General features: G+C 44.1%; 1 protein-coding gene across 1 annotated transcript in view; it reads left to right on the forward strand.

Annotated features, from left to right (window-relative positions):
- Kif5c (kinesin family member 5C) overlaps positions 1 to 27,552 on the forward strand; it is a 157,050-nt gene extending 129,498 nt beyond the window's left edge. The window contains exons 23-26 of the mRNA XM_034494594.1: positions 1,490 to 1,594; positions 8,418 to 8,634; positions 9,777 to 9,887; positions 23,885 to 27,552. Of these exons, the coding sequence (XP_034350485.1) occupies positions 1,490 to 1,594; positions 8,418 to 8,634; positions 9,777 to 9,880 (426 nt within the window). The 3' untranslated portion in view covers positions 9,881 to 9,887; positions 23,885 to 27,552. The remainder of the gene's footprint in view (positions 1 to 1,489; positions 1,595 to 8,417; positions 8,635 to 9,776; positions 9,888 to 23,884) is intronic.
- Positions 27,553 to 27,937: the final 385 nt, after the last annotated feature.

Raw genomic sequence — 27,937 nt, forward strand, 5'->3', positions numbered from 1 at the left:
AGCACCTTAAAGAAATATTCAACATCCTTAGTCATCAGGGAAATGCAAATCAAAACAACCCTGAGATTCCACCTCACACCAGTCAGAATGGCTAAGATTGAAAACACAGGTGATAGCAGATGCTGGCGGGGATGTAGAGAAAGAGGAACACTCCTCCAATGTTGGTGAGATTGCAAGGTGTTACAGCCACTCTGGAAATCAGTCTGCTGGTTCCTCAGAAAATTGGATATAGCATTGCCTGAGGATGCAGCTATCCCACTCCTGAGCATATACCCAGAAGATACTGAGAGATTTTCAAGGCCTGGGTGGCAGTGGTGCATGCACTGTATGAGGAGCACACGCTACAAAGCACATATTGCCTTGGGGCCTGCACCAGGGAGGAGGATGAGGCCAGGATAGATGTGATGAGCAGGAAGGGCACCTGATGAGAGTTTAGGAAACCAATGAAGATGAGCCTTGTACCACGGGGGGGGGGGGGGGGGGGGCTCTCCAGAGGAAGGTTAAAAGGTGGAGTCAGAATCCCCTGACTTCATTTTATACAACTTCCTAAGGATGACCTACTTTTAGACTTCTGGCCTGTGGGCCTCTGGCAGCTACATTGGCATCTCCTGGGAATTTGTTTAAGTACATAATACATCCCAGATCTGAGGAATCGGAGATGGAGCTGGGCTCCGCACTCTTAGTTTTAGTAAGTGTCCTGGGCTCCTGATGTACAATCATGTTTGAGAGTTCCTGTTGGGGCTGCATTGATGGTAGAAACCATTACCCTGCTGGAGAAGGATGGTTTCTTCTGCTGTCACGCCAGACAAGCATGTTTTGCTAATTTTGAACATCAGGTTGTGTTTTCACATGCATTTCCTAATTTATCTGTGGCACCTTGCTTGTCAAGAGTGTGGAGCTGCCGCCAGTTTCAAGATCTGATAAATCTGAAGGATTTCCCCAGCACCTGGATGCTGTGACGGGGTTGAGCCTGGCTCACTGAGGAGCTGCGTAGCTCTGGGTGTTTAAGAGACAAGCAGAAGCTGTTAGACTCTCCCAGTGGCAACCATGGCTCCGGCTGTCATTTCTCATCTGATCTTGATGGTTAAGCTGAAGTTGAACCTTACGCTTATCTTCACAGTGGATCTTCTTAATAAGTTGTGAGCTCTTTCTTTTGAAAAGGGAAATCTCTTTATCAGCAGGAGAGAGGTACATTTCATTAGAGAGAAATGTGTGTGCAGCATACAAAGGCAGATCTGAAGGCGTTCTTATTCCAGCATTCCAGAATAACTCCACACAACACTTAAGCGGAAAGCACGGAAATGTATCGGGAAGTCCCCTGAGTGGAAGCTTTTACAACTGCTCTGCATTTTCACTTTCAGACTGTCCTTTAGTGAGGTTGAGGATTTTTTCTTTTTCGAGAGCGTTAATGTATCTTGAACACTAGGTAGATGACTGGGTGGGTGAGTGGGAAGTGGGTCATGCCACTAACTGTCATGTGTGGATGCAGAGTGTGGAGCTGGACAGCGACGATGGAGGGGGTAGTGCCGCTCAGAAGCAGAAGATCTCCTTCCTGGAGAACAACCTGGAGCAGCTTACCAAGGTGCACAAGCAGGTGAGTGAGCTCACTGAACCCTTCCCAAGCTTCTGCTCTCTCCTGGGCACAGTTCTGGCTAGTTGGCGGCCACACAGAGAGAACAGTTATTGGATATTGGATATCTGTATGTGGTCAAAGAACATGTGTGCTGAAAAAAAAAAATGCAAGTCCTCAAAATGTCCTGGATCTTGGCAGGAACAGTGGTCTGAACCTGTATTCCTGGCTACTAAGGTGAGAAGATCACTTGAGACCAGTCTGGGCACCATAGTGCGATTCTATCTCTAAGTGACAAGAAGATGGTAGATCCGGGGGAGTTAGGGTGAGGAGTGAGGAGTAGATGTGATCAAAATACATTGTGTAAGTTCTAAAAGAATTAATAAAACAGGGAGAAAAAGCCCATGCCTGTAGCCTCAATAACTTCCTTTATGTATGAAAAACTTCCTTTGGCTAACAAGATAGCTCATTATGTAATCATGTGCTGTGGGATTGGTGAGCTGAGTTTGATCCCAAGAAACCCACAGAGTAGGGAAAGAAAACTGACTTTCGCAAGATATCCTCTGACCTCTGCACTTGTGCTATAGAATACATGTGCCTGCATATACACACGAGGCAAGAATATATATCCTCATATATTCCCATATATATTTCCATGTGTGTGAGTGTGTGCACGCGCGTACGTGCACGTGTGGGTGAGGGTCTGTCTGTCTGTGTAAGAGAGAGAGAGAGAGAGACAGACAAACAGACACTGAGACTGAGACTATTTTCTTTGATGGAATCCGTTTATAGAGTATGAGCTCTCTATGGCTTGGAGAGAGTAAAGTGCTGATCCTTGTGTCTCCATCTTGCTTTCATTCCACTCTTGGAACTTGACTGGCCTTGTGCTCTCCCATGGCATCTCTTAGGCTTCTCTGTAGAACAGAAGTCTCCACAGAGTGCATGTGCTGATCACGCTGGTTCAAGTCCCTTAGTTTACATCTAAGGAGACATTGCTTCATTTCACAGGTGGTGTGGTGGTTTGAATGAGAATGGCCCCCAGAGTCTCACATATTTGAATGCCTAGTCGCCTGGGAGGCTCACTGTTTGAAAGGATTAGGAGGATTAAGAGAGATATATGGCCTCATTGGATATAGGTGTGGCCTTATTGGATGAAGTGTGTCTCTGGGAGTGGACTTTGAGGTTTCAAAATCCCATGCTAGGCCTAAGCTTTCTTCTGCTACCTGTGGATCAGGATGTAGAACTCTCAGGTACTTCTTCAGCACCGTGTCTGCCTGCATGTTGTCACACTCCCCATCATAATGATAATGGACTGGCATCTAAAACTGTAAGCAAGCCCCAGTCAATCACTTTCTTTGATAAGAGTTGCAATAGCCATGGTGTCTCTTCACAACAATAGAACAGTGAGTAAGACAGGAGACCAGAACCAGCATCCTCTGAGCTCTGTTGTCCTAATCCCACCATGGCCATCTAGGGTAGCCCTTAGGATCATTGCTCTGACATCTGTCCAGAGTGACAGAGAGGAGTATGTCCAGTAAACCAATGACTTCGGCAAGCCATTTGCCTCCCTTTTCCATAAATGCCAGCATGCCTGTGACTCTTCCCTCTTTAGGGTTTGGTATGGGGTACAAATGGTCTGATTCTTTGGGCCACATATCACTTCTCTTGACATGCTAGATCTGTTTCCATAGGGCGGGTGATGACATTTTCCCCAGAGAGAAGATGGCAGATCAATATAGTGAAATCATTCAAGCAAATTGATAATGAGAAATACAGAAGCAAAGACTGCCAGGCATCTTGAAGTCTGGCTCTGCAACTCATTATTTTATTCATGAATTCAAGGAATATTTATTAAAAGCTAAGTCTGCCGGGCATGGAGCTGCTGCTGGCGTAAGCAAAATAGGTCAGAATTGCAGCAGCTTGCTTTGATAAAGCTTTTTCTGAGTTTTGATCCTTTCCCTGATCCATCTGGATTCTAGCAATTGTAACGGGAGTTTAAAGTGCAAAACCCTGGGTACTGTCTGTGGCCAGACTTGTGGCTACTTATGGGTTCTTTTTTCTTTCACCCTTTCAACCCCCTAACATAAGATAGGAGAGAAAAAAGAGAGAGGGAAAGGGGTGATGTTATCTAGACTGCTTCCTACTGATTAGGGGCATCAAATTCCTTGGAAATTTTGATCTTCATCGTCAGGATATCTAATTTCTTCTTGTTGTTTTTTATTTGCACATGACTGTGTAACAAATTATAACCAACAGCATCCACCCAAAAACAAACAACCCATATGCCTCTTGAGGCATTTATATATCCTCCGAAAAGTTCCCAGAATTTCAAACATCACACACTTGCAGAAACTGCCTGCCCCTGGCAAAATCATGCCCTTGCTAGAGCTCGAGGCAAATCACAGTCAGCTGCTGTGAAGGAGCCCCATATTCCACATCTGGGATTAAAACAAAAACATAGTCTTATAATATTGCTGGGGGTTTTTTTGTTTGTTTGTTTGTTTTTGTTTATTTATTTATTTTTTTGAAACTAAAATTCTCAGTACATCTGGCAGCACCATCAAGCTAGGCTGGGCAGGTCCCAAGCATGAGGATCTGCAGGCAGTACTGGAGCCTCTCCTTCATGACCGTTCTCATGCTGGGGTAGGATGTTCTGCCTCTTACTTGGGGATAATGTCAGACCCTTGTCACAAAGATTTTTATGGATCAGTCCTGCTGTTCTCAGAAACCCAAGATAATTCAAGAGAAAAGATTAAGGACAATGTCTTATCTCTGTGCCTTCAGCCTTGAAGGGAGATGATGCAAGTTAGGTAGCAGTTGGTAAATCAGGAGTCTGATCTAAAGAAAAGAAGCAGAGATAAAATTATGTCAGACTCCCATCCTCCTTTTGTAGTATCTCGTGGACCTGTATCACTTACTCTTCTCATCCTTGTGACCAAATAACTAACAAGAAGCACCTTTAGGGAAAACAGATTTGTTCTAATTCATAGTTTGAAAGTATGATCCATCATGGCAAGGAGTGCATGGACACAGGATTAGTTAACAACTGTGAAGTATTACTAGAGTTTTTAGGGTACAAGCCTGGACCTTTGATCCTAACAAGCTAAGTTCAGCCACTGCCAACGATAATACCAATTAAAATACTGTTACAGTGGAAAGCAGAGAGATGGTTCTCCAGTGTGACCACACTGGGAAGAGGAACAAGCAGGGAGGTTCAATGACCCCAAATTTATCTTTGGAGTTTGTACATGAGGTCTAGGATTAAATTACAGGTAAGAGGGATGTATAACTAAGCTGCCCTAGTCAAGATATGGTCCTACCCATCACTGACAATTATTGTCTCTGTCTCTGGCTCAGCTCTGGTACGTCTTGCAAAAAAAAAAACCATGTGAAATCTCTTCCTGGGAAACAAGATCCTCCTCTGGCCAGCACCAGGCCTTTAGCCTTTTTATTTTTCCAGTGTGAAATTTCTTGGGAAATTCTAATTCTTTGGGGACCATTGTCTCAATAGTCTAGTAACCAAAGGAAGGGATACAAGTATCTCTCTTTAGGTCTTAACTCCTGCCAGGATAGCTACAGGGGAAGGAATTTGCTCACAATTGGGCAGATCAGAGATGGAGTTGAATGCTGATGTTCATCAGGCCCTCTTTTTGTTACATTTTCCTCAGTCCTGGATCTTCTAGGATTATGATGCCCACAATTCAGGGTGGATCTTCCCTCCTTCTGCCTCTCTGGAAGGTTAAGAACCTCTCTGGAAATTCTCAAAGATATACCTAGACAGTCAAGTTGACAATTAAGCATCATAAGTCTACTACCTGTCAACTGAACACCTTAAACGATCAAATTTTCTATCTATCTATCTATCTATCTATCTATCTATCTATCTATCTATCTATCTTTCTATCTATCTATTGTTTTTTTGAGACAGAGTTTCTTGGTGTAGCCCTGCTGTCCTGGAACTTCATCTACAGACCAGGTTGGTTTCCAACTCAGAGAACCACCTGCCCTTGCCTCCTGAGTGCTAGGATTAAGTGTGTGCCATCAACTTCCCTGTCAAGTTTATTTTATTTTTTAATTTATTTCTAGTTTATGTGTATGGGTGTTTTGCTTGTATATATGTCTGTGTGCCAGATACATACATACCTGGGTGCCCAAAGAGGCCAAAAGAAGGTGTCAGATTCTCTGAAACTGGAGTTATAGACCGTGTGAGCCACTATGTGGGTTCTGGGAATTGAACCTTGTCTTGTACAAGAACAAGTGCCCTTAACACTAAGCCAACTCTCTAGCCCACTGATCACCTTTAAGCCGAAATATTACACCTCTGGTCCTTAAATATTTGTAGCTATCTTATGATGCAAAGTGCATTTTGTTAGCCTCCAGGAATCCTCTAAGCCTTACCAACACCAACACTGTTTGAAAGCCCAAGTTTGTTGTCTGCCCTGAGACTCAAGGTAATACTGTGAGCACCTGCATGGGGAACAACACAACCAACAGAATGGTATGTGTGTTTCTAATATGCAGTGGCACACAGTCAACATTTCTAAAAGAAAACACAAGGGGAAAGCATAAAAAGATTGGATCAAATCAAGTTAGAAACCCAGCAGGGCAAACACCAAACCCTACTGCTTCATTTCCAGCATCTTGGGTTTGTGATAGCATCATCTATGCTCTAGTTGGCTTGTGTAGCCCTGCCCCTCAGGCTCTGTTGCCATGGATACCTGTGGCTCTCTCTCTCTCTCTAAGGCTGGTTATACTCAGTGCCTGCACAGCTATCGCAGCTTGCTCTTTACCGTCACAGCTTTTATGCACACCTCACACATAAGTTCCACAAAGATAATCTTCCTGTAATACAACTGCCAGGCTTTAGTGGCTCTTTGGAACACTGGTGCAAGCTACTGTGACACCTCCCCTCTCTTTTGGATGTTACATGCCTTTAAAATTAGTATCATGTGAATGATACAAAGTTCTGCTATCTACTCAAAATGTAGCCTTGCCCCATGGGACCCCAGCTACAATGTTCTTTGTGTGTCTTCCAGGCTGAGCCTGAAAACACACTTCCCTACATGGCCCTACATGATCAGTACACCCTAGAAGCTGTCTTAGTTCAAGTACTCTATTTCAAAGGAAAGTTTTCCAACCACGTTTGTGGGTAGGGTGAGGATCTTTCCCTAAAGGCAACTTTTCTTCTGTCCGATTTCCAGTGTCTGAAGTTTGTTTGTAACGGCTTTAATCTCTGTAACAGTTACAGCCATCTTGTCCACACTATAAGCTCACACAGCGCCTCTCCTTGCCAGACTTCAAGTTTTTAGATCTTTCCACTCCTTGTCACCGTAAATCTAAGAACAAATAACAGTAACCATGTCACAGCCAGAATCTTAAACTGTCTTGAAATGTTCTTTCCAAATTAATTTGTCCATAACTGTTGAATTTAGCTCTGCTCAAGATTTCAGGGCAGAGACTACAGATCACTGTTTCTGGAGTCCAATGGGGCAAGACTACATTTTGAGAGGACACAATACACAGAGAATACAGCTAGATATTTTTTTTTTCTTTTTGCCATTCATGTTGTAACATGAATGATCTCTAGGTTGGTTCACAACCATTACTAATTACTACCCATTACTAACCCAGATTACTCAGGTCACTACATGAGCCTGGCCATCACTGTCCTCCTTTCTGTTGGCATTCTCCAAACTCCCACAAGAATAGTCCACTAAGCTCTGCTTATGGCACCAGAGGGCCCCTTAAACTTTCAGGTTCACTGCAGGGCTCTTCCATGTTCCTCATATAAACTGACCCTAAGGCCCATCAGGCTTCTTACAGTGGTGCCTTCCCATTCTGGGTCCACTCTTCTGTATTTATAACTGTTTTCATTTCTTTGGCCAAATACCTGACAAAATACCTTCCAAGGGAGGAAGGCTTGAGGCCATGGCTTGAGGGTAGAGTCTTTTAAAACAGGAAAAGCATGGTGGAAATTGGCTTGTGACTATGCTGGAAGGGGGTTGTTCACATTTAGGCATATCAGGAAGCCAAGAAGATAGACACTGGTATTTATCCAGCTTTCTTCTTTTCCCTTTTTCTTTAACCTGGGACCCCAGCCTCTGGGATGACTCTGTCCACACTCATGATGGGTCTTCTCCATCTGGAAAATGTCCTCAGAGAGCCCCTTAATGTCACCTTGTATGTGATTCCAAATAGGGTTGTGTTGACAATGACAACGAGCTACCACAAAGTTCAAGCGAAGAGTCAATACTGTTTAATGGGAGCAGTTTCAAAGTGACTGTCTCTTTTGTTCTGTGTATGAAACACCTAAGACTCGGAGTGGCTCAGCTCCTTTCACCAAGTCAGATGGCAGGGATAATAGTACTAGCATTGGGGCCTACCATTTCCTAGGGTTCTTAGGAAAAAGGAACAAACAGCCCCCTCCCGTTTCCTGCGAGCCTTTGGATATGTCGCAGAGCTGGGTTTCAACCCAATGCCAGTACAGACCATGGTCTGCAAGGTGTGCAGGACTCTGGAGTGTGCCTATTTACTGACTTGGAACTTCTCAGCTCAAGAGTATATCCTATAGTAATAAATTCCTCATAGTCCCTTTCCTTCCCAAACATATTCAAACAAAAAGAGAAAGCTTGTCCTGTCCCAGAATAAACCTACCCTGTGGCTGGACATGGCTTCTACTTTTATGCATCCCCTCATTACTGTTCCTGTGAGTTGGGGTTACATGGACTATCAAAGACAACCTAGTAGGTTCGGCTGCTGATCAGGGTTGCCTTTCTTCCACACCCTTGTCCTGCCAGGAAGTAGCGCAGCCTTGCTCAAAACTGGCTTCTTTGCCTCTCTGCTGCAGCTGGTCCGGGACAATGCGGATCTGCGCTGTGAACTCCCCAAGCTGGAGAAGAGGCTCCGTGCTACTGCAGAGCGGGTCAAGGCTTTGGAGAGCGCGCTGAAAGAGGCCAAGGAGAACGCCATGAGGGACCGGAAGCGCTACCAGCAGGAAGTGGATCGCATCAAGGAGGCTGTGCGAGCCAAGAACATGGCCAGGAGGGCACATTCGGCTCAGATTGGTATGTGTGTGCCAAGGGATGGGAGCTACACTGACCTTATTTGGGATTTCACTCATCTGAAAGGATAGGATAGAGCCCGTGGGACTTGGTCTTCCTGGCAAGCTGGTGTTCATCCTGGGAAAGCCTGAGATGCAGACATCACTATCCTCCTGAGCATAGTGTGTTCTTCAGAACTGTGTGCTAAGCCTCAGAAGCCAGCTATGCTGGAGCTTTTGGCTGTAAACAGAGGCACACTCTTGGAAATAGTATAATATGTGAATGTATGACCATGAAGAATACCATCTGTCTGCCTCAGGGAAATCCTCTGGTTTAAAAGTAACTGCAAAGAGCCAGGCTGGCAACACTGAGTAGTGTCGTTGCAAGCTAAATGGTGGCCTGAAGTTCAAGTCCCAAGGCCTATGGAATTGGACACTTTGCTCAAACAGCAATAGTGATTGTAGCCGCTCCATCATAGGTGCTGAGCTAAGGCACCTTCGTGTTTCCACCTTAAAGAGCCCTTAGATTAGTGATATATTGAATTGATTTGGTTTCTTACCCTTTGAGAGTCTACTGAAAATTGTGGCCTCTTTTTCTAGAAAGCTCATCACAGGTAGACTTATTGTGAAATCTATAGGGAACTTTAGATTTACTGCAGGTAAAAACCAAAGTCCTTTGCTTCTAATATTTATTTATTTATTTATTTATTTATTTATTTATTTATTTATTTAAAAATTTTCACCCTTAAAAATAAAATGACTAGAAGCTGGAGAGATGGCTCAGCAGTTAAGAGCACTGGCTGTTTTTCCAGAGGACCCAGTTTCAATTCCCAGCAACTACATGACAGCTTGCAACTGTCTGTAACTCCTGTTATAGGGGATCTGACACCCTTGGCCAGACTTACATGCAGGCAAGACACCAATGTACATAAAATACGAATAAATTATTAAAGAAGAAAGAATTTTTGTTTTTAAAAAGAAAAAAGTATATAATTAATATATGTTCTCTCTGTTCCCTGAATTATGTGGGTGCCCTTAGTTTATTTCTCAGAGGCCAGACCTGCTGTTTCCAGGAAGGTCTAGTGGTAGGTAAACAGTGCAATGTTGATAAACACGTGACTGGTTGTCACCAGTGATGTTTTTCTCTTTCCTTTCTTTGGGATATAGCCAAGCCCATCCGCCCAGGACATTACCCAGCGTCGTCTCCAACAGCTGTCCATGCAGTCCGAGGAGGAGGTGGCTCTTCAAACTCTACTCACTACCAGAAATAAATGCAGTGTGAGTCCTGCAGCCTGGGGTATTTTCTCTTCACAGCAGCCTCAGGGCTTATTTGGGGTCATAGCCCTCTTACCACTCTGAAATACCCACTCCCAGTACCCTCCCCCCTCTTCAGCCGTATTCTCTAATAGAGATAAGTTCAGGAAGAGGCCTGGGATCCAAGTAAGAGAAATCTGCACCTAGCTTTGCCAGAACATACAGGCAAAGGGGTCCTCTAGCCAAGGGTCCCCAGGGATTGGTGCAACTCTGAGACAGGCCTGGCCTAATCACCTCTCCGGTTGAGTGCTTCATCTGGGGTTTGGTCTGTGGGACTTCCCTTTGCAGCTTGTATTTATAAAGCAAGACAGAAGTAGGTGGTGGCTTCAAGTCTCTGGACTACAAAGATCAGGTAACAGTTGTGTTTTTATCTTTATTGTGAGCCTCGATAAGTGAGGTTTTGAAGAATGTGTGGTTTATATTCAAGTGGGGCTAGACCACTTTTTCTTTGAGACAGCAGTCTACCCCAGTTCCTGCAACTCAGATGTTCAACATTGCTCTGACAGTAAAAGAGAAAGGTGATATGCTTTTGGAAGAGAAAGAGTTAAGCCTGTCCTTAGTAACTGATTAGGGAAAGAGACTCCCAGTGGGCTGGCAGTGGACAGCAGAGGGCCCAAAAACTAGGTTCAGAACACCTCACACTTGGAGTATGTAGATGGGAGGGGATGGTCATGAAGTGACCTCTGGCTCTGAGCCCTCACTAGGGAGGCTAGCTGACAGAGCAGCGGAGCGGCTATCAAGGGACGCCTTGGTGATCAAGAGCAACTGAAGATTACCTGGATTTATCCAGTGCTTTTTGAATCAGCATATGAAGTGAATGGTCCAGAGCCCTCACACAGGGCACAATGACAGCGTTGCTAAGGCCCAGCTGAAAGCCTCAGGAAGGGTACTTCCATAGCTTTATATAAACAACAAGGAATTAGCCAAGGTCTGGTCAGATGAGTGGGAACTGGAGGCAGGCCTAGGCAATCTTTACCGGGGCAACACACCGAGAGTATCACCGTATGTCAAATGAGTTTGCCAGTAAGCCACCCCATTCATGTCCAAACTGTGCTTCCAGTCCAAAATAAAATCAAATTGGTATTACTGATTTTGTTTTTGATTACACGTTGTCAGGACCAGGGACAAAATCTGAAAGGTGGTTATTTGGGGCAGTTTAGCAAAAAAAAAAAAAAAAAAAGTCCTCAAATTCTTGTGGAGGCTGGAGGTAGAGAGCAGGGGTGGGGCATGCACTTAGCATGTATGGGACCTGGGTTCAGTACAACACAACAGTAATAAAGGTACCAGCTTAGGTGGGTAAAGGTAGCACCTTGAACAACAGGCCAGGCTACTGGTGCAGTGGGGCCTACCTGGGCCTCTCTGTTTTTACCAAGAATGGCCAGTGGTTTTGATATCCAGCTAAAATGTAATACCTGCTTCTCTGTAGTCACCAGGGATCATATAGAATTACAGTTTGTTTCTCATGGGAAGGAAGTGTAAGGGCTGGGAATAGATAGTAGGGTCCACAGAGACCACAGAGACTCAGACTGTTAGACTGTCCTCTGTGGGTGCCTCCTTTCCTCGGGGTCACCTCATGGTCTCCAGAATGACTTCTGCTGGACCTTCTTTCCAGGAGTTGTATCCCAAGAAGAAGCCAGGGCAAGGCCAAGGCAGCTCTCCTGGCCACAGCAGCCTCCCTCAGTGTACCCATGAAAACTGAAGTCTGCATCTCCATCTCCATGACTGGATCTGAGGTGCATGGCCACATAGGAGATTAGAAAAAGCAGCTTTATCTGAGTACACTGGTGCTCCAAAGGGAACTTATATCGCTGTGAGCATATACCTACAGCCATAACCTCATGGAGGAAAGATCATGTCTGACTCCTGGTTTTAGAAGATTCAGTGTCATAGAAAGGAAAGTGGTAGAAACAGCTTAGTTCCTGGAGACAGCAGCTCTATACATCATGTAGGACCAGGAAGCAGAGAAGGTGGCAGGAAGAAAGGCTGGGGAGAGATTTCAAGGGCCGCACCTTCTAATAGTTCACACTCTCTCCAAATGGTATTACCAACTGAGGAACAAGAGCTTACCAAGCGTAAGCTAGGGGAGAGGGGTTCAGACTGCAACAAGAGTCATGTTTTAGGAGAATGAAGACGGATGGTGGGGTGGATACTTAGTCTGGGCAACATGCAGTGTGTAGATTGTCATTTGATGACACTGTCAGACTCACACTGTGAGTTCTGACCTTCCAGCAAGTCCTTAGTAAAAACACTGGACCAGGAATTCCAGACTGTGTATTGAGTAGGCACCCTCCTCGTGGAATTCAGTAAAACTCTGCCAAACCCATTCAAGTCCAGGTTGACCTGGAACTCTCTATGTAGCCTAGACTTGCCTTGAACACACACCAGTCTTCCTGCCCGAGCCTCCTGAGTGTTGGAATCACAGGTATGAGCTACCACAGTAGATTTAAAACTCATATTTTGTGTAAGATGTGCACAACCAAAGGTTGATTGACACTGGTATAGCCTCTTCTATTGAAGACTGAAAAGTCACAGCTTCTCTGACAAACATGATACAGTGCTCCAAACCTTTAATCCGAGTATTTGGAATATAGAAACAGGAATATCAGAAATTCATGATCATCCTCACATCCTTAACTATATATTGAGTTCCAGACTAGCCTGAGATACAGAAAGCCTTTCTCAAAGAGAACAAAAATCAGAACTGAAGAGAGTTTTAGAGCCTTGAGAGAAACAACTGTAAAAATTCATTTTGTACTCAGTGAGTTGCAAAGTGGTTTATGATGACTTGAGCTGAAATTGAAGGCCCTTAAGCATATTTATCCACCCAGTTCCTATAGCTGGGTGCTTTCTGTGTACCTGTTAAGTTTCAGGGACTTCTTGAGATTTGTGAATTGTTCACATCCTAAATGTTAATGAGCTTCCTGCAAGGATGGAATTCAGAGGAAATTGCTACACAAGCGTTCCATGGCTTCCTCTGGCTCTTAATAATTCTTTCTATCCTCTTTTCTGTGATGACCCTGAACCTCTGAGGGGGTTACCTAGATGTCTATCTAAGGCCAAGCATTAAGTTACTATATCACAGCAACAGTATGTTATACTTAAGAGCTTCACCAGAGGTTTTGAGTTTCTGTAGTGTGCCATCAATTGTGAAAGGAAGTTTCCCTCCATGACCAACTTCTGAGAGCAACAGTGACCCACAGGCATATGCACAGATATTTAGTGGGCAGTTTGACAGCCACATCACATATCTTCAGTAAAACCATGGCAGCTATTTTCCACTGGGGCCTGTGGACATACCCAGCCTCAGACTTTCCTTGTCTCTTACAGCACCAGAAGTGAATTCTCCCCTATAGAGTTGGGGTTTAAATCTAGTTAGAAAGCTGTTGGTCATACCCCAAACCATCTGTGCTGCTATTGTACCTGTAGTCACATCTTGCTTGGCATGTTGATGGTGTGGCATATAGGGTCCAGAAGGACTGTTGGTGACAATTCTCCCCCCAGCAGCCTGTGTGGCACCTTGCAGCATCATGAAAGCCATCCAGCAAGGGGGGAGACCTCCACTTCAGTCCCAACCAGATTTTTCTATTTTGTAATCAATGCATGCACCCTGTTTGCCAGTCAGGTCTTACCATTTAGTTCTGGCATGGAGCCAGCAGCAGTGGCAATGGCCTTTTGCTATTTTTCGGGGCAGGGAGGTGGAATTCTCTGTAGCAGACAACCCCTAGAGTGTTAGCCCTCTGCTGTGACTAAAATTTTTCACTGTGATTATGTAACAGTATTTTGGCTTCTCAGAGTGGCTCGTGCAGGATGCTGTCATATAAGCCCAACAGCTGCCGTAACTGTTTTCTCACATGCTTTTATAACTCTGTAAGACACTCTAGAGTTGGCATTCTATAATGAAACCTTTTTACGGAGAGCGGGCAGAGCCTCTGAAAGGACCATTGGCATCCATTTCTAGTAGTGCCAGTGGTCTTGAGCAGCTAAGGGCATACTAGAAAAGGAACGCTAACAAGATCTAATACAGCATGAAAAGATCTCATCACATTTATAAGTTATTTCTTCATAAGTGCAACGTTAGAAGCTAGGCGTGCTGGTGTATATTTTCAATCCCAGCACTTAGGAGGCAGAGGCAGGCAGATCTCTGTAAGTTTGATGCCAGATTGGTCTACAAAAAGAGTTCTAGGACAGCCAGGGCACTTTCACAGAGATACTTTCTTCAATGACAAACAAACACTGCGCAGTGTTAGGTATAGTGGTGTGGAGGGGGATGCTATCCCTTTAGCCCTCTGTCATCTGTAAACATTACCCTTGAGACAGACATCCAGCGTCACACTCTGCTGTCGCAGGGCTGCTGTTCATCTCTCTACCTGTTGTTGGTGCGGTCAACTTAGGGCTTAGTCCAAAGGGTTGCACTCTGTGCCTGCTGCTGGAACCGGCCCCTGGGCTCAGATAGGCAGCAGCATGGCACTGTGGCCCATGCAGTGCCTTTTCATCAGCCTGGATTAAGTAAGTAGTCTGCACCTTAGCACATTAATATCGCATACTCTGCTCACCCCAGGTTAGTCTTTGTCATCTACGTTATTTTTATCACTTATGACCTTTGTGAACTACTGGTCAGACTTTAAAGGCTTTTAGAAGCCCAGTAGCACAACGTTTGCCTAACACAAATCTTGCTGCCGCCGCCGGCCCGTGCAAATCCCTCCATTTTGCCTCCTTTGTCATCATCTCTGTTGATTTTGCTGTTGTGTTTTATGAAACCAGTTTATGTGTTGGTGGTGTTTAGATCTCAGAGCCTCTCTTACATCATAAAGGTCACGTTGGTGCTCAGCAAAGCCACCAAAGGCCCCTGCTCTTCCTGGGGTTCCCACTGAGTCAGTCTCTTTTTAAATTTTGGGTAAATAGGCCCACCAGGCCCAGTGAGCCAGGCATCAACACTGTCTCTCCCAAGCTGATTCTCTCAGTGACTGACACCTGTTCTTGTATCATCTTCCGGTCCCTCATAGTCATGAGAACCTCACCTGGTGAAAACCTGGAGTCCTAATGGTTTCTATCAGCCAGTCCTTCAGACATTGGTTTCCCTCAAGTTGACAGTTCTGGTTCCCAGCTTTTGTCTCAGAAAACACTTAGCTTCTTCAGTCCTTCACAGCACTCGGATTGATCCCATCTGCGCTCATGCTCACAGCCTCGCATGACAGGCCCTTCTTATGGCCCATGTAGAAATCTTTCCCAGTTCAAGAAGCTGAGCGAGAGATACTTCCTGGTTACCATGGTCTTGCATGGGTTTCTTTGTGTAGCACTGGCTGTCCTGGAACCCACTTTGTAGACCAGGACGACCTCAAACTCAGAGATCCACCTGCCTCTGCCTCCCAGGGGCTGGGATTAAAGGCGTGCGCCACCACCACCTGGCTGCATGGATCATTTAAAGGTCCCCATGTACACATTGAGCCATGGATCTCCTCTTTCTCTATGTTAATGTTTAGACTTGAGAGTTGTTTTTTTTTTTTTTAATCACTTTTACCTTGTTCTCTTCTCCCTCATTAGCTGACTTCTTTCATGGGCCCCATCTTTGTGCATCCCACAAAGTGCTCTTCAACAGAGTGTGTGGCATTCTCGTACCCATCCATAAGCAGTGGCGAGGCAATACCTCCATCACATTTAAAATAGGGTAAATATAGAGGCAAGTGATTACTACATGTTCTTTTCCTGTTTTTAGCCCCCTTTAAGCCAGCAAATTCTACCTAGGAAGACAGCTGAATGCCTGTTGACTCATACCAGGGGCCCAGCAACTGATGCCATAACCAGTTAATCATCTCATCCATGTCACCCTCGGAGACTATAACATGTTATTTAATCCATCAGCACTTTGGAGGCATCCCATAGTCAGAAGGTAGACCCCATTCATCAAGGATTCATGCTGCCCATACCCAGCAGAGAAAGATGGCTACTCTAGGATTCTCCATCAAGGTGGGGAATCTACTATAGGACAGTTTGGCCTTAGTTTTATGTCCTGTCACAAATCTTGTGAAAACTACAGCCACCACTTACAGAAAGAGGGCATGCCATCCTATAACACATAGGGAAAGGTAGCCGTATTAGAATTTCTCTCACAGATATTCCACCCTTGCACAGATCAATCTTAATACCATTGTGGGGATCATGCAACCCTCCTCCCCTTCCCTTCTTTGTTTTCTATCCATCCCTGATTAGTTACCATTTATGTTGTATGATATTATTCCTGGAGATGCAACACTGATGTATCTTCATCCCAGATGAGGAACTGATGACAGACAAAATAAATAATTACACAAAAGTCCAACTTGGTGAACCAATGAGATTCATTAGAGTTACTTACAAGAACAAGAATAACTCAGACAGCTGCCTCACTGAATGCCCACTCTATCTGGGACCTTGGTCCTCTCTGCATGACTTGTAGGTAGCTCAAAGACAGCTGCTTCACTGAAAATGAATTTCCTTTGTAGTTCTTACCACTTACCTAACGTTGCTGGAGTAGGAGGAATGCTTATATTATCTGGTCAGTTTCAGGGACTTCCTGAAACTTGTGCGTTGCTTACTTCCATAGTCTTAAGAATAGAGGTTTTAAATTTGGAGGCAATTGCTCCACAACAGATAGGCAAGAGTCTGGAGCTCAGCAGAGGCCAGAGTCAGAGGTCTAGAGAGTGAAGATTGTGTTTAGAATCTAATATTTTAAAGACTACAGGGTAGGTAGGGAGTGGAAGATCTGGCCTGAAAACTGAGAAGTAAGTCATGAAAAGTGACACAAGGGTAAGATCTGAGTAAGAGGATGTAAGGTCACAGGGAGACAGAGACTGGATAGTTGGTGAAAGCCAGATAGTGGTGAGCTTGGGCAGCTTTAGGCAATTTGTGTGGAACTGGATATGGTGAGTGGTGCCGGTGCCAGTGCCGGTGCCGGTGATAGTGATGTGAGCTACATTTGATGTAAACCAGAGATGTGGAGGATGTAGGTTGAGATAGATGCCTTTCTCTTAAAAAGCAGATGATATTGTTGCCAATTATCAACTGGTGGTATCCATTCAGCTAAGGTGCCGGGGTAGAGGTGCAGGTGCAGCAGGAAGGTAGGTGGGGTCAAACTGCTCAGTACTGGGCCTCCCTTTTTTTTGTAAGTAAGAAGCACAGATTATCAGCAGGGAAGGAAGGGCTGTAGGCCTGAGAATAGAGGTGTGAAATGGTCCTCTCAAGCAGCGTGGAGGGCTTGTTTGAGGCTCCACACTGAGTGTAGACACACAGTTAAATATTTATCCAGCTCTCCGGTTCTGAGGGCCCTGGAGATAGCTCCTCTTCTTGACAATGGCAACTCCAATGAGGATTTGTTCGAATGTTTCCACCAGATGGCGCTGTGAGGGCATTGCTGAATCCTCATTTATTAGACTTAACCACACATTTGTGTGTGATGTGTGCCCTGCCCCCACACTGTGTGTGTATGTGTGATATATATCTATCTACATATATATATAGAGAGGGGATATCTATCTCCCTTAAATGCCCTTATATTTAACTGTTACATTTTCTCAAACATGAAAGGTAAAAGAATATTTCTAAGAAATACAATTCTCAGGGGTTCCCAACATTGGTTGAACTTATTTTATTATAATACTTAAATATTTATAAATTCAAAATAATATACATTCCCAGTTCTTACATAGTTAACACGGCCATGAAGTCAAAACAAATTTTAAAATTATATTAAAACAAAACCACAAGTCAGAAACCTAAACCACTTAACCATATCATAATTTAATAGAAGATGAATTGAGTTTTCATGGAAAATAAACAGAAACGTGCAGTGTGACCGTGTGCCACTGCTGCTCCTCTGATGTGCCCTCGCTTGCATGTGCCTTGACAAGGTACCACGTTCCTTTTGTTAGAATCACACCATGCCTCCTCTTGTGACATGCTTGGAGACAGTTAAGGTCAGAGAACAATCAAGTGTGAAGCTGTAGGTATATGGGGATGTGACCATTGGTAAAATGTTTGGTACCTTTTTGGAAACCATGGTGGTATTCTACTGGGATTCATTTAGTGCTTGGGACATATATTTAATGAAGAAAATAAGTGGGTTTTTTTTCCTACTCTGCTTTCATGTTCTGAGACATAAGGAGAGCTCTTGGACAGCCCCTTCCACAGCCCGACAGGATCCCCTGGTTAGCCTGACCCCTGGGGAGCCTAGGTATCACACTGTGAACCTCTCTGCTCCACATGACATCCCTGGACTATCATTGAAGGATATCTGTTCTGTTTAGGTCCCTTCCTCAGGATCTCTAGTGTGAGTAAAATAAACAATTGTGAATTATTAGTGTAAATAGCACCTTTAAATTCTTGGGTAACGGGATGGAAATAGATGTACAATGAAGCTCTGCCTGCATTCACTGCTGTCCGCTGCTTCTGTAGTCAGCTGTGACTCAGCCTGAAATCCTGACTGCTGGTCTGCCTGGACGGTGCACCTCTGCTCAGTACAGACCTTCGCCCAGCCCGGATGGAGCCATAGACATGGAATGCACACACTACTTTCTAGTCTCCTCACAGTAAACGGGGCTCTTGCAAGGGGGATTCCAGATGTGCAGCAGAGAGGGGAGAGTCAGTATTTCTAACACAGGCCTCTCCTGTATGTCTCCTCAGCTCCGAGTTCCCTCATTCTTCATCATCTTCACATACTTGAAGCTGGAGCCGTAAACTCCTGGCCCAGTTATGGTATGGGCATGTCTTCCTTTGATCAGAAGAAGTTCCCACCTCCTCAGAACCCCCAACTTCTCCACCACTTCCCTTCCTCCAACCAGGCAGAATGGAATTTCCTCTCCAAGCACTTGGCTACTCCAACACCAAAGCCCTTCCTTTCAAGTTTTCAGCTGTGTGCTGGGTTTCCCAAGAGGCTGCCCCCTCACTCTGCCCTTGTATGTCTTGGACTTTCCTGTCTTTTCATCTGTGACTTTTTGTCTTAATCACCCGAATCCCATTTGTCTTGTACCATTGTTAGGGTGACCCTTCACTGTCTCCCCTTCTTGGTTGTGACACCCTGTCACAAGTAAATTATCTTGTGTACCCCAAGATGCACACCCAGATAACTGTTCTCAGCAGAAATGGGGTCATACTGCATTGGAGGGCAGACCAGATGTGGCTGTCAGTTTAGCCCCTGAGACTATGACACTGAGTCTTACTGATGGCATGCAGGGGTCCTCCAGACAAGTGCAGCCCACCTCTAAACCCCCATTCATATTGCTGTGCTAAAACCCTAGCCATTATAGCTGGACGATCACAAAGTTCATTCATTCAAGGGGCCCACTACAGGCAGAAACAATGACTAGATTCTCACCGAGGTGGTGCTGGATCACTTTGGTCTGAGCTTGGTTCTTAACCTCTGGCCAAGTCACTTTGTCTTTGTGCCTCTATGTGGTCAACACCTACTTACAGGTCCGTTGAGGATCAAGTGTGTGAGTGTGAACCTAAGGTATAGGGTCTGTGGGCCTAGACCAGGCATCTGTAAGTCTCATAACCAGAGAAAAAGTGCAGATTTTTAGGGTAAAAGTGCAGGTTCCACTGGCAGCCCTGGGAACCTAGGCTAGACCACTTTCCTGCTATACCAGGCAAAGAGCCGATAATGGTAAAAGTCGGAGATAGATGTATTCAGTTGTTGCCACATTAGAAAAGAGAACAAATAAGGTCTTATTCACTCCAAGGCTGTCTCAGGGTGCTTGGCATAAGTTTTACATTAACGCACAGGGAGAACTGGGTCCAGAGGCAGGAGGTGAAAGCAGAGTTGGGTGGTCCTGGTCATGGTGTGGTCTGGTTATCATTTGTCTCAGTTCTAGTTCTGGAGGGAGGTCTGCAGAGCCCTTATTGCTGGTAGGGCCAGTGTTTCTCAGGAGATGGTCACTTCTATTTCAGATTATAACCATCAAGACCCTCATGGATGATTGCCTTCATGTAGAAAAAGAAAGTTCAGGGACACAGTGCTGCAGGGTAGGAAGTTAAGGGGTAAGAAAGTTATCATGAGGGTTTTCCTCTTCCTGAAACTCCATTAGGACAATGACAGCGCTGTGCCTTTAGCCTTGAAAGGGGATAAGCTAGGTTAGACAGAGCTCTGTGAGTAGCTAATGTGCCAAACTGAAGAGGTAGGTGGAGGACCCAAAAGAAAGCAGGAAGGCACAAAAAACCTGGACGCCATGTTTTTAATCCAGCTTTCCAGTTACCTTGTGGGCCCACAGGAGAGTCAGTGGTTGTTGGCAGAAGCAGCCTCTGCTTCTGTTTCTGTGCATGCTGTTTCTGCACATGCTCACACCACCTAGCCAGGGATCCTTATTCTGGATCCAAAGTATTCCAAAGAAAAGGGCCAAACTCACAAGGGTCTGAGACCAGGAACTTGGAGCTTCTGTCTGCCAGTTCTTAAGGTTTTGACCTTAGGTTCCCTGTGTATCCTTAAAAGAGGATTGGTGACATCAGGGCTTTAGTATCTATTTGTCATATGTATTATATAACATTTTAAAACTAAAACATTAAATGAGTGATTCATTTAAATAAATTACCATAAGTGACTTTAAAAAAAAAAAAAGTTGTATTTTTAATTTTGTGTATGCCCATCTGTGGGAATGTACACATGAGTACAGATCCCTCCAGAGACCGGAAGAAGATTTAAATCTCTTGGAGCTGGAATTACAGAAGGGTGCGGACTGACTTTTGTGGATGCTGGAAGAACAGTTTGTGGTCTTAACCACTGAACCATCTCTCTAGTCCCTTGACTTTATAAACAATTTATTTTTATTTAGTTATGTGTCTTTATGAGGGTATGTACAGTGCAGGCATAAATAACATTTTAAAGGAAAGAAAAAAAATTTAAAACCCTTAGCTAATTGGCATTACTTCACATTTTCATAGACCTCTTTGTCTGCTTTAATGGATAGCGGCCACTTCTCTCAGCTGCTCCTGCATCTGTTTCTCTGCATGGCCTTGGCTGGAGTATATAAAGAGAGCCACCGTCCTTGTCACTTCAGAGAAAATTCTTGGCTGTTGTACAGGGATGAAAGGGTCCTTATGTAGGCGTCTGATAAGACATGTGGAAGAAATTAAAGGAAACCCAGATAGGAAATTAGCAAAAACTTGACCTTTAGAATACTAATCTTCTAGTACTTGTGAGGCTAGGGTCTAAAGAAAAGAAGTGGGCCTGCAGGGACCAGGACAGAGAAATCTGAGGTGGGCAGTGTTGGAGACTACCTGGAGACTACCACCCGGAACTCAGAAGGAGACTTGGTGGCACCAGGAAGACCTTGCTTCAGTAGTCTGGGTTATGCGTTTCTCCCAGTCAAAAATGCGGAACGGTTCCTTGGTGGCAGATTGCATCACTTCGATAAGCAAAGGCAACTGGTAATTCTTATAAATGGGGATTGAACTGTAGAAATGCAAAGGGAAAGATAAAACTATGTACTGTTTGGATTAGGCTTAAATCTACTGCAAGCAATTTCAAAAGCCAAAGTTGAGGGTTGGAGTCTAAATACTTCTTGCAAAACCCTTATGTATATAATTAGCTTCTTTCTTCAGCCTTCTCTGCCCCTTCTAAAGCAAGGTGATTTTATTTCCTTCTAAATCTGGCCACACATTCCCACTCTGAAAGGCTGGCCTCAGGTTGGCAGGGCCACGGGTCAGTACACTGCCTGGTGTCTTGGTCTGGTCCTTTGCCCCCGTTGGGTGAGTGAGCATCTCTTCTACAGGCCTGGAGAGAAGGTCCACAGGAGCAGGTGTTAAGCTCTCAGGATTCCTTGGCCTCCTGGGATGAAAACAATGAGGTACTGGGGTGGGGGGGGGTGTAGAGAGAAATAATTTACCTTCAACATTTCCTTCCATTTTTCTGTGGTGCATCCATCAAAGGAAATGGACATCCAGGTGGTGGGAAGCTGGATTGGAGATATTCTAGCTGACCCAAAACAATCTGAAAAATTGGAGTAAGGGGTTGGGAGGGGGACTCTTCATTGTAGTGAAGAAAGAACCCTATTTCAGCTTCTGCTTTTTCATCAGCAGCCTGCCACAATCCACCTCTTTCTTACTGCCCCTGAAGTGACTAAAGTTTAAGCCTCCATTGTGGCCCCCATTTCTTTCAAGCTGTCAGCCCAAACGTGCTGGAACTTGTACCTGGGGGCAGTGTGGGACTTGAATACCATCTTTCTAGTGGAACTTTCCTCACTTCACGGTCTGCTGGAGTTATTGAGGCTGGGCCCCAACATTTGTGTGCTGAATGCTTCCTGTGTCAACATGGGCTGCCTGTAGTCATTGCTGTGGGCCATGATCTCAGTGTAAGGTATCCAGCCAGCACCTCCCTGCCTCCAGGCTCACAGGAAGACCAATCCCTTCTGCCCAGTGGGATGCTGTGTTTGGAGAAACAAACACTTAGGTGAAGTAGGATCTCAGTGTGGCTGTTCAAAAGCCTTCCTGTTGGTTTTCAACTCAAAATGGATTGTAAATGACTGCATCAGTCATTCTGCACTCAATAGGAAGCATGGACTCTCAAGAAAGGCCAATGTGAAAATTGTCCTTCCTATAAACTGTTTTCTCTCTGTGTAACTTGTAGAAATTACAAGATGACCATCAAAGGTTGTTTCTGTCCCCTTTAATCAGGGGAGGTTGTAAGCATGGGAAATGACACAAACTGAGATTCCTGTGGATTTTGTGTGGGTCCGAGAGGAATGGCTCTTCTTAGCATGAACTGACTGACCCCTCACCTGCCTGGTTTTGCTTCCGTTCCATGTTCCTCTTTGTTCTTTTGTGTTCATGTATAATTTATATTGCGTTTATTTACACAAAATATGTGGTACTGCTTACACTATTATGAATGAGGAGGTTGTAGAGAAACAACATGGAGAAAGTATTGTGGCTAAGCTGTGAGACCCTGCAGGTGGACAGAAGGCTGGAGGTAAACAGGGAGTAAAGTGTGTCAGGTTATGGAGTCTTGTTCAAACTCAGGGAAACAGATGAATTTTTCTTTGGTTCCATATTTCCTGTTGTGCCACTTCCTTTGGCTTCCGAGGACGAGGTTGTACCTGCCCATCCAGTTCCTGCCCCACCTCTTATGCCCGAGGGTTCCAGGACCTCTGCAGGAAATTCACAGGGCAGATTACAGATGGGTCAGGTCCCCTCGATGCTGGCAGGGGATCACTCTTTTGATATGTTCTGAATGTCAAGCTTACAAGAGTTAACAGAAGACCACTCAGGGCTGGTTTCCAGTCAGAACAGGTCCAAGACTCCCATCTTGGGGACCTGTGCAAGGTCAGCTGGATAGACCTCTACTGAGAGGCCGAGTAAACTAGAAAGGCATGCTGTACTGAGACTTTCATGTCTCCATTGGTGTGAAACACTTTCAGATCAGTTCTCTCTCTGTAGAATACGTGGGTCAGGACCATGCCTGACCTGTCTGGTGATGTGTGTATTGGTTAATGAACGATGTCTGATTGTCTCTTAGGACAGGAAGTGCTTTGTGCTACTCTGCACACGAATTCAGAATGTACTGACTTCTGGGAGTCAGTACTCCCAAAGTCACCGTGACTGTGTCAAGACAAAATACTTAGATCCAGGATGTAGGAAGCTCTGTTATCCATTACGTTAGCCAAGTCTCAGCTGAGAAGCACTGGTGGCAAGCAATAAACACCAGGCTGAGCACACTTACATCGGGGTGGAGTATGTGCAAGTCCCTCAGTGGCAACACTGCAGTGAAAAATAGCTGCATACGTATATACTGAAGTCAAATTTTAATACTGGATTACATAAACGTATCATTGAGATTAGTTTTTCCTTTTAATGCAGATACGAGAAGAAATAAAATAAGGGCTTGGGTCATACTTGCATTGGACAGCTCTGCTCAAAAAGTCTAGTCTGAAACAAAAGTCTGAGGAGTGAGTCTGCTGATCGCTAATGCCTATGTTCTCTCTCTCCTTCTTTTTCAACAGATACAACTCCACGTAGCATGAAAAGGACTATATTAGTCACCAGTTCCTTTATTTCCCCTATACAGTTCCCGTTTCTTTTTACACTTGCTTGCCCAGCCGTCTGTAGTACACCACATTCAGGTGTTTGCGCTGTGTAGAATTTTTGTGCACAGATACATGCTTGGATCCTTCTCCTAAGAAGTTGGAAGGAGGGGGTTATGCAATACCCACTTCCTGCTCAGAGGTTGTTGTCACTGTCACTTCTCAGCTCCGGGAGGCCCCTGCAGTGCTTTGGCCTATTGGAATGGAACACCCTGCTGTGCCATCCCAGAGGGACAACCAAGTGCTGCGGAACCAGTCACCATGCTCTGCCTCGACTGTCTGGTTTCCTGTAAAATAAACACATTACTTTATATTTTTAGGGAACAAAAAAAAAAGTGCTGCTATAGGGTTCAAAATTTTCATTCTGAACACTTTTCCAAAACCAACCCCAGAGAGCATTTTAAATATCCTGGTCATATCTTTGGATCTGTACAATAGACCTTTTAGTATGGCACCTGTTAAAATGCAAAGCAGATTTCTTCAAGGTAGAAAAACAGTTTGACGATAGCAGTGTAGAATTTGCTCATTCAGACACATCTATGAAAATGTGAAGAGTCATAGAATTCACCTCCAAGCTGCTCGCTGGTGAACCTGCAGTGACTAGTCCTGGCCTGCAGTGACTAGTCTGGCCAGCCCAGTTGTTTGAACACCATTCCTACACAAGCGTTGGAAATGCTGCAGAATTGGGTGAGTAGAGATGAGGCTGCCCCTCACCCCCTCCTCACAACTTCCTTCAGATCCCTGGAACCTGCCTTGGGGTAGCCTCTTTCTCTAGCAAACCATCGAGTGCCTGAGGAGATATTCCTAAAGGGATCCAGCGTCAATACAGTAGTTGGAAAAGAATTCCCTCAGAGGAAAGTCATTGATGAGATTTATGCCTGTCTGTTTTTATTGTAACCTATCATTGCAAACTGCTGATTTGAATTCTTTCTTTGGCACCAGATAGGCTTTTTATTCTTTGAGGCTTGGTTAGGGGGCAGAAAAATCAGTATAGCTGGATTGATTTGTTTTTGTTTTTATATACATTTAATTATTATTTTATTCAAATCCATGAATCTAAAGGTGACTACGTCCAGTCGGGCATACTAAAAGGATCAGTTGCCAAGAAGTAGAGTTTCAAGAGAAACGAACCGGCTTAAGTACGTTGATACTATGTGCTGCTATTTCTTTTCATTAAGTTGTGGTTTAGTTAGTAACATCCCCATGCATCTCAGAGAAATTACCCACATTGTCATCTTATGTGACCAAGAAGTGTGAGCTCTCACTGTCTTCTGAAGCTGGTACCCCTGGAGTAAGAGGACATTCTAGGCTTTCTCATGGCTGTGATGGTGGGGATAGAAAAACTTAATGTAGCTAATATGTGTGCTTCTGCACATGCGTGTGTAAAATGTTGAGGGCTGTGTATATTACCTTCCAGATTCTTTTGTACAGACTTTTCCTAATACCGATTTGACTTAATTTATTTGTTAGATGTTGCCCTTTATAACAGTGCTTTGTTTTAACTAGGCATGAAAAGAAGACAACTTCTATTGAAGTATTTATTTTACAGAGATGATTTTGTGTTTGTTTACCTGTGTTCACTTTGTTTAATGTTGTTACCACTAGCTGTTCAACATAACTGTATGGCTGCTATGTGGAGTCTGATGGAAAGGTCCTTTTCGGGGCAGGCTTGCATCCATACTAACGGATGCGGATTAGAAGCTTACTGTCTATGTTTGCCTCTGACTTGGAAGCTGAAATGTTGGCCTTTAAGAGGACCACCAATGAAATGCTTCTTGTGTATAGGACCTGCTATTGTCTTTTAGACAACTGTGCTACTTTGTGTTCGGAATTGGGTACAGGTCAGTAATATCCTGTTCTTGGCTTTCATTAGCAGCCATTATAAAATGGATGATTTTAGATTATTTCTAAAGCAATTTCCCCCCTAGGTTCCCATTTTCTACTTCTGAAGAATTGTGGGGCACTTTCAAGTTTTAAAAGGCAGCATTCGTTTGTAGTTCACATTACTTGATCTCTGCAAGGGCCTTACAAAATTCACTGTACTTTTATTCACAGAGAAAGTTGGCTTTGATGTCTTTTAGGGATAATTCTAGTTGCTGATCAGCCAGTCAGTCCATCTAGTGCCAATCTTTATAAGACCTCTAATCTAATTTTCTCACACTGTGACTAAAAGCTAGGCTCGTCATTGGAACAGATTATGTGGTTTATTCAAGCAACCCCTTAATCTCACATTGTCTATTAATTCCTTTATCAGAACACTGTGCTCTCAGGCCACTTTTTTTTTTAAAGGCCATGTATATAAAGTTTTCATTGTTGACAGGCTATTACATCCTATACTCTAACTGTAAAAAATCCCACTTCTCAACAGCCAAGTGGATGGTTCCATTTCCGTCACATGCTGGAATGTATGCCAGTGTGTACTCCCTGAATAATTTACTATCTCATGCCCATGTCTTGAAAGTTTACTCTGAGGTGCCGTATGAGAACAGCCAGATGGTTTAGACAAATAACCTCTGCCTGCCAGCTGGTGGGGTGATGATTATGAATGTTATTGAAGATAGCAGTTATGGTTGGGGCATATAACACCAACTACATTTGATCAGTCCTTAGAGAATCCTGTATGTAGGTCTCATCTCTTCAAATGATGAGCAATTTGCTTTAGTGGATGGGCAGGTAGAACAGTAAGAGGTGTTAAGCCTTTTAAAAGATATAGAATCGCATGGTGAAGAATTCGTAGAAGTGTTGGAATAAATGAAGGGCTAAAAATGTTTGTCTAGAATGTGGATCCAGTGACACCTTGAAGCCTTCAAGTCCATATAGAGACATAATTTTTCTGTCTCAGACACTCCCAAGGCTTCACTAGAGCTTGAGGGGATGGGGTTCTTGTCAGCTTTCCTTTCCTAGAAGAATAGCTAAAGGAACATAAAGCTTTGATTAGTCCCTTCCTTTGTAGAGCAGGCGCCATTGGGACTCTAGGTAGAAAACATTGGGGAAGCTTGTCATTATCAGAAGTTTGTCATTGGGCAGGTTTCACTTCATTGTCCCATTCTGACTATCTTGAGCAAGCTAAAGAACCATCACTGTTTAAAACTGCTTCCTAACATAAGTGTGAGTTTTTAAACAACTGTTGAGTAAGGACCAGATAACTGCCAAAGGAAACACTGGTCTTTCGTGAAGTCTGCTTATTTTCTGAGAACTGTGTATCAATTTTAAATACTTCCATGTGTGCAGATAAAAGGGGAATAGGGCTTTCTGTAGAATTCTATCTGTCTAGTTTATAAAGTGTCATGTGTACTGCAGATGTGTGTTCTCTGGGCTTTGTGTTCTGTACAGTAGATTTCATTAAGAAAAATTGTGGACAAACTTGTTTCTGTGGTTTGATGGGGAGAGTGGCAGTGTGTATTTAAATAGCTATCCTGTGAGATAGAAATGTCCCCAAAGATCTGGAAGTAACCCTCCCTGGCCCTTGGGAAACTCTGGTTATCTCCTGGGTTCTAAAATGGAGATGAACGGATACTCTGGCAGCCTGCATGTTGTATAATTTGAAAATACTCAACACTGGACAATAAAACTGAGTTAAACTTTGACTGGTCTGATGTCCTTATTTGAGCCTCAGCAGGGTGTCTGACATGAAGTCAGGAAATGTGAGTTAGAATGAACCATCTTTTGAAAGAAGCCACTCCAACATGTACCACCTAAGTTGAAGATTTGTTCTTTTTGTTGTTGTTGTTGTTGTTGCTGTTGTTGTTTTCCCCTCTTGGTATCTGCCTGAATTTATTTTCATGCCTGGCAGTGGTGGTGCACACCCTTAATCCCAGCCCAGTTGAGTTTGAAACCAGCCTGAACTACAGAGTGAGTTCTAAGAAAGCCAAGGCTTTCCTAGACACAGAGAAACCCTGTCTTATAAAATCCAAACCAACCATCCAACCAAAAAAAAAAAAAAAAATGCTTTCACAGTAAAACTAAAATAAT

The sequence above is a fragment of the Arvicanthis niloticus genome, chromosome 2 (genome assembly GCF_011762505.2).
Source record: "Arvicanthis niloticus isolate mArvNil1 chromosome 2, mArvNil1.pat.X, whole genome shotgun sequence".
NCBI classification, from domain to species: Eukaryota; Metazoa; Chordata; class Mammalia; order Rodentia; family Muridae; genus Arvicanthis; species Arvicanthis niloticus.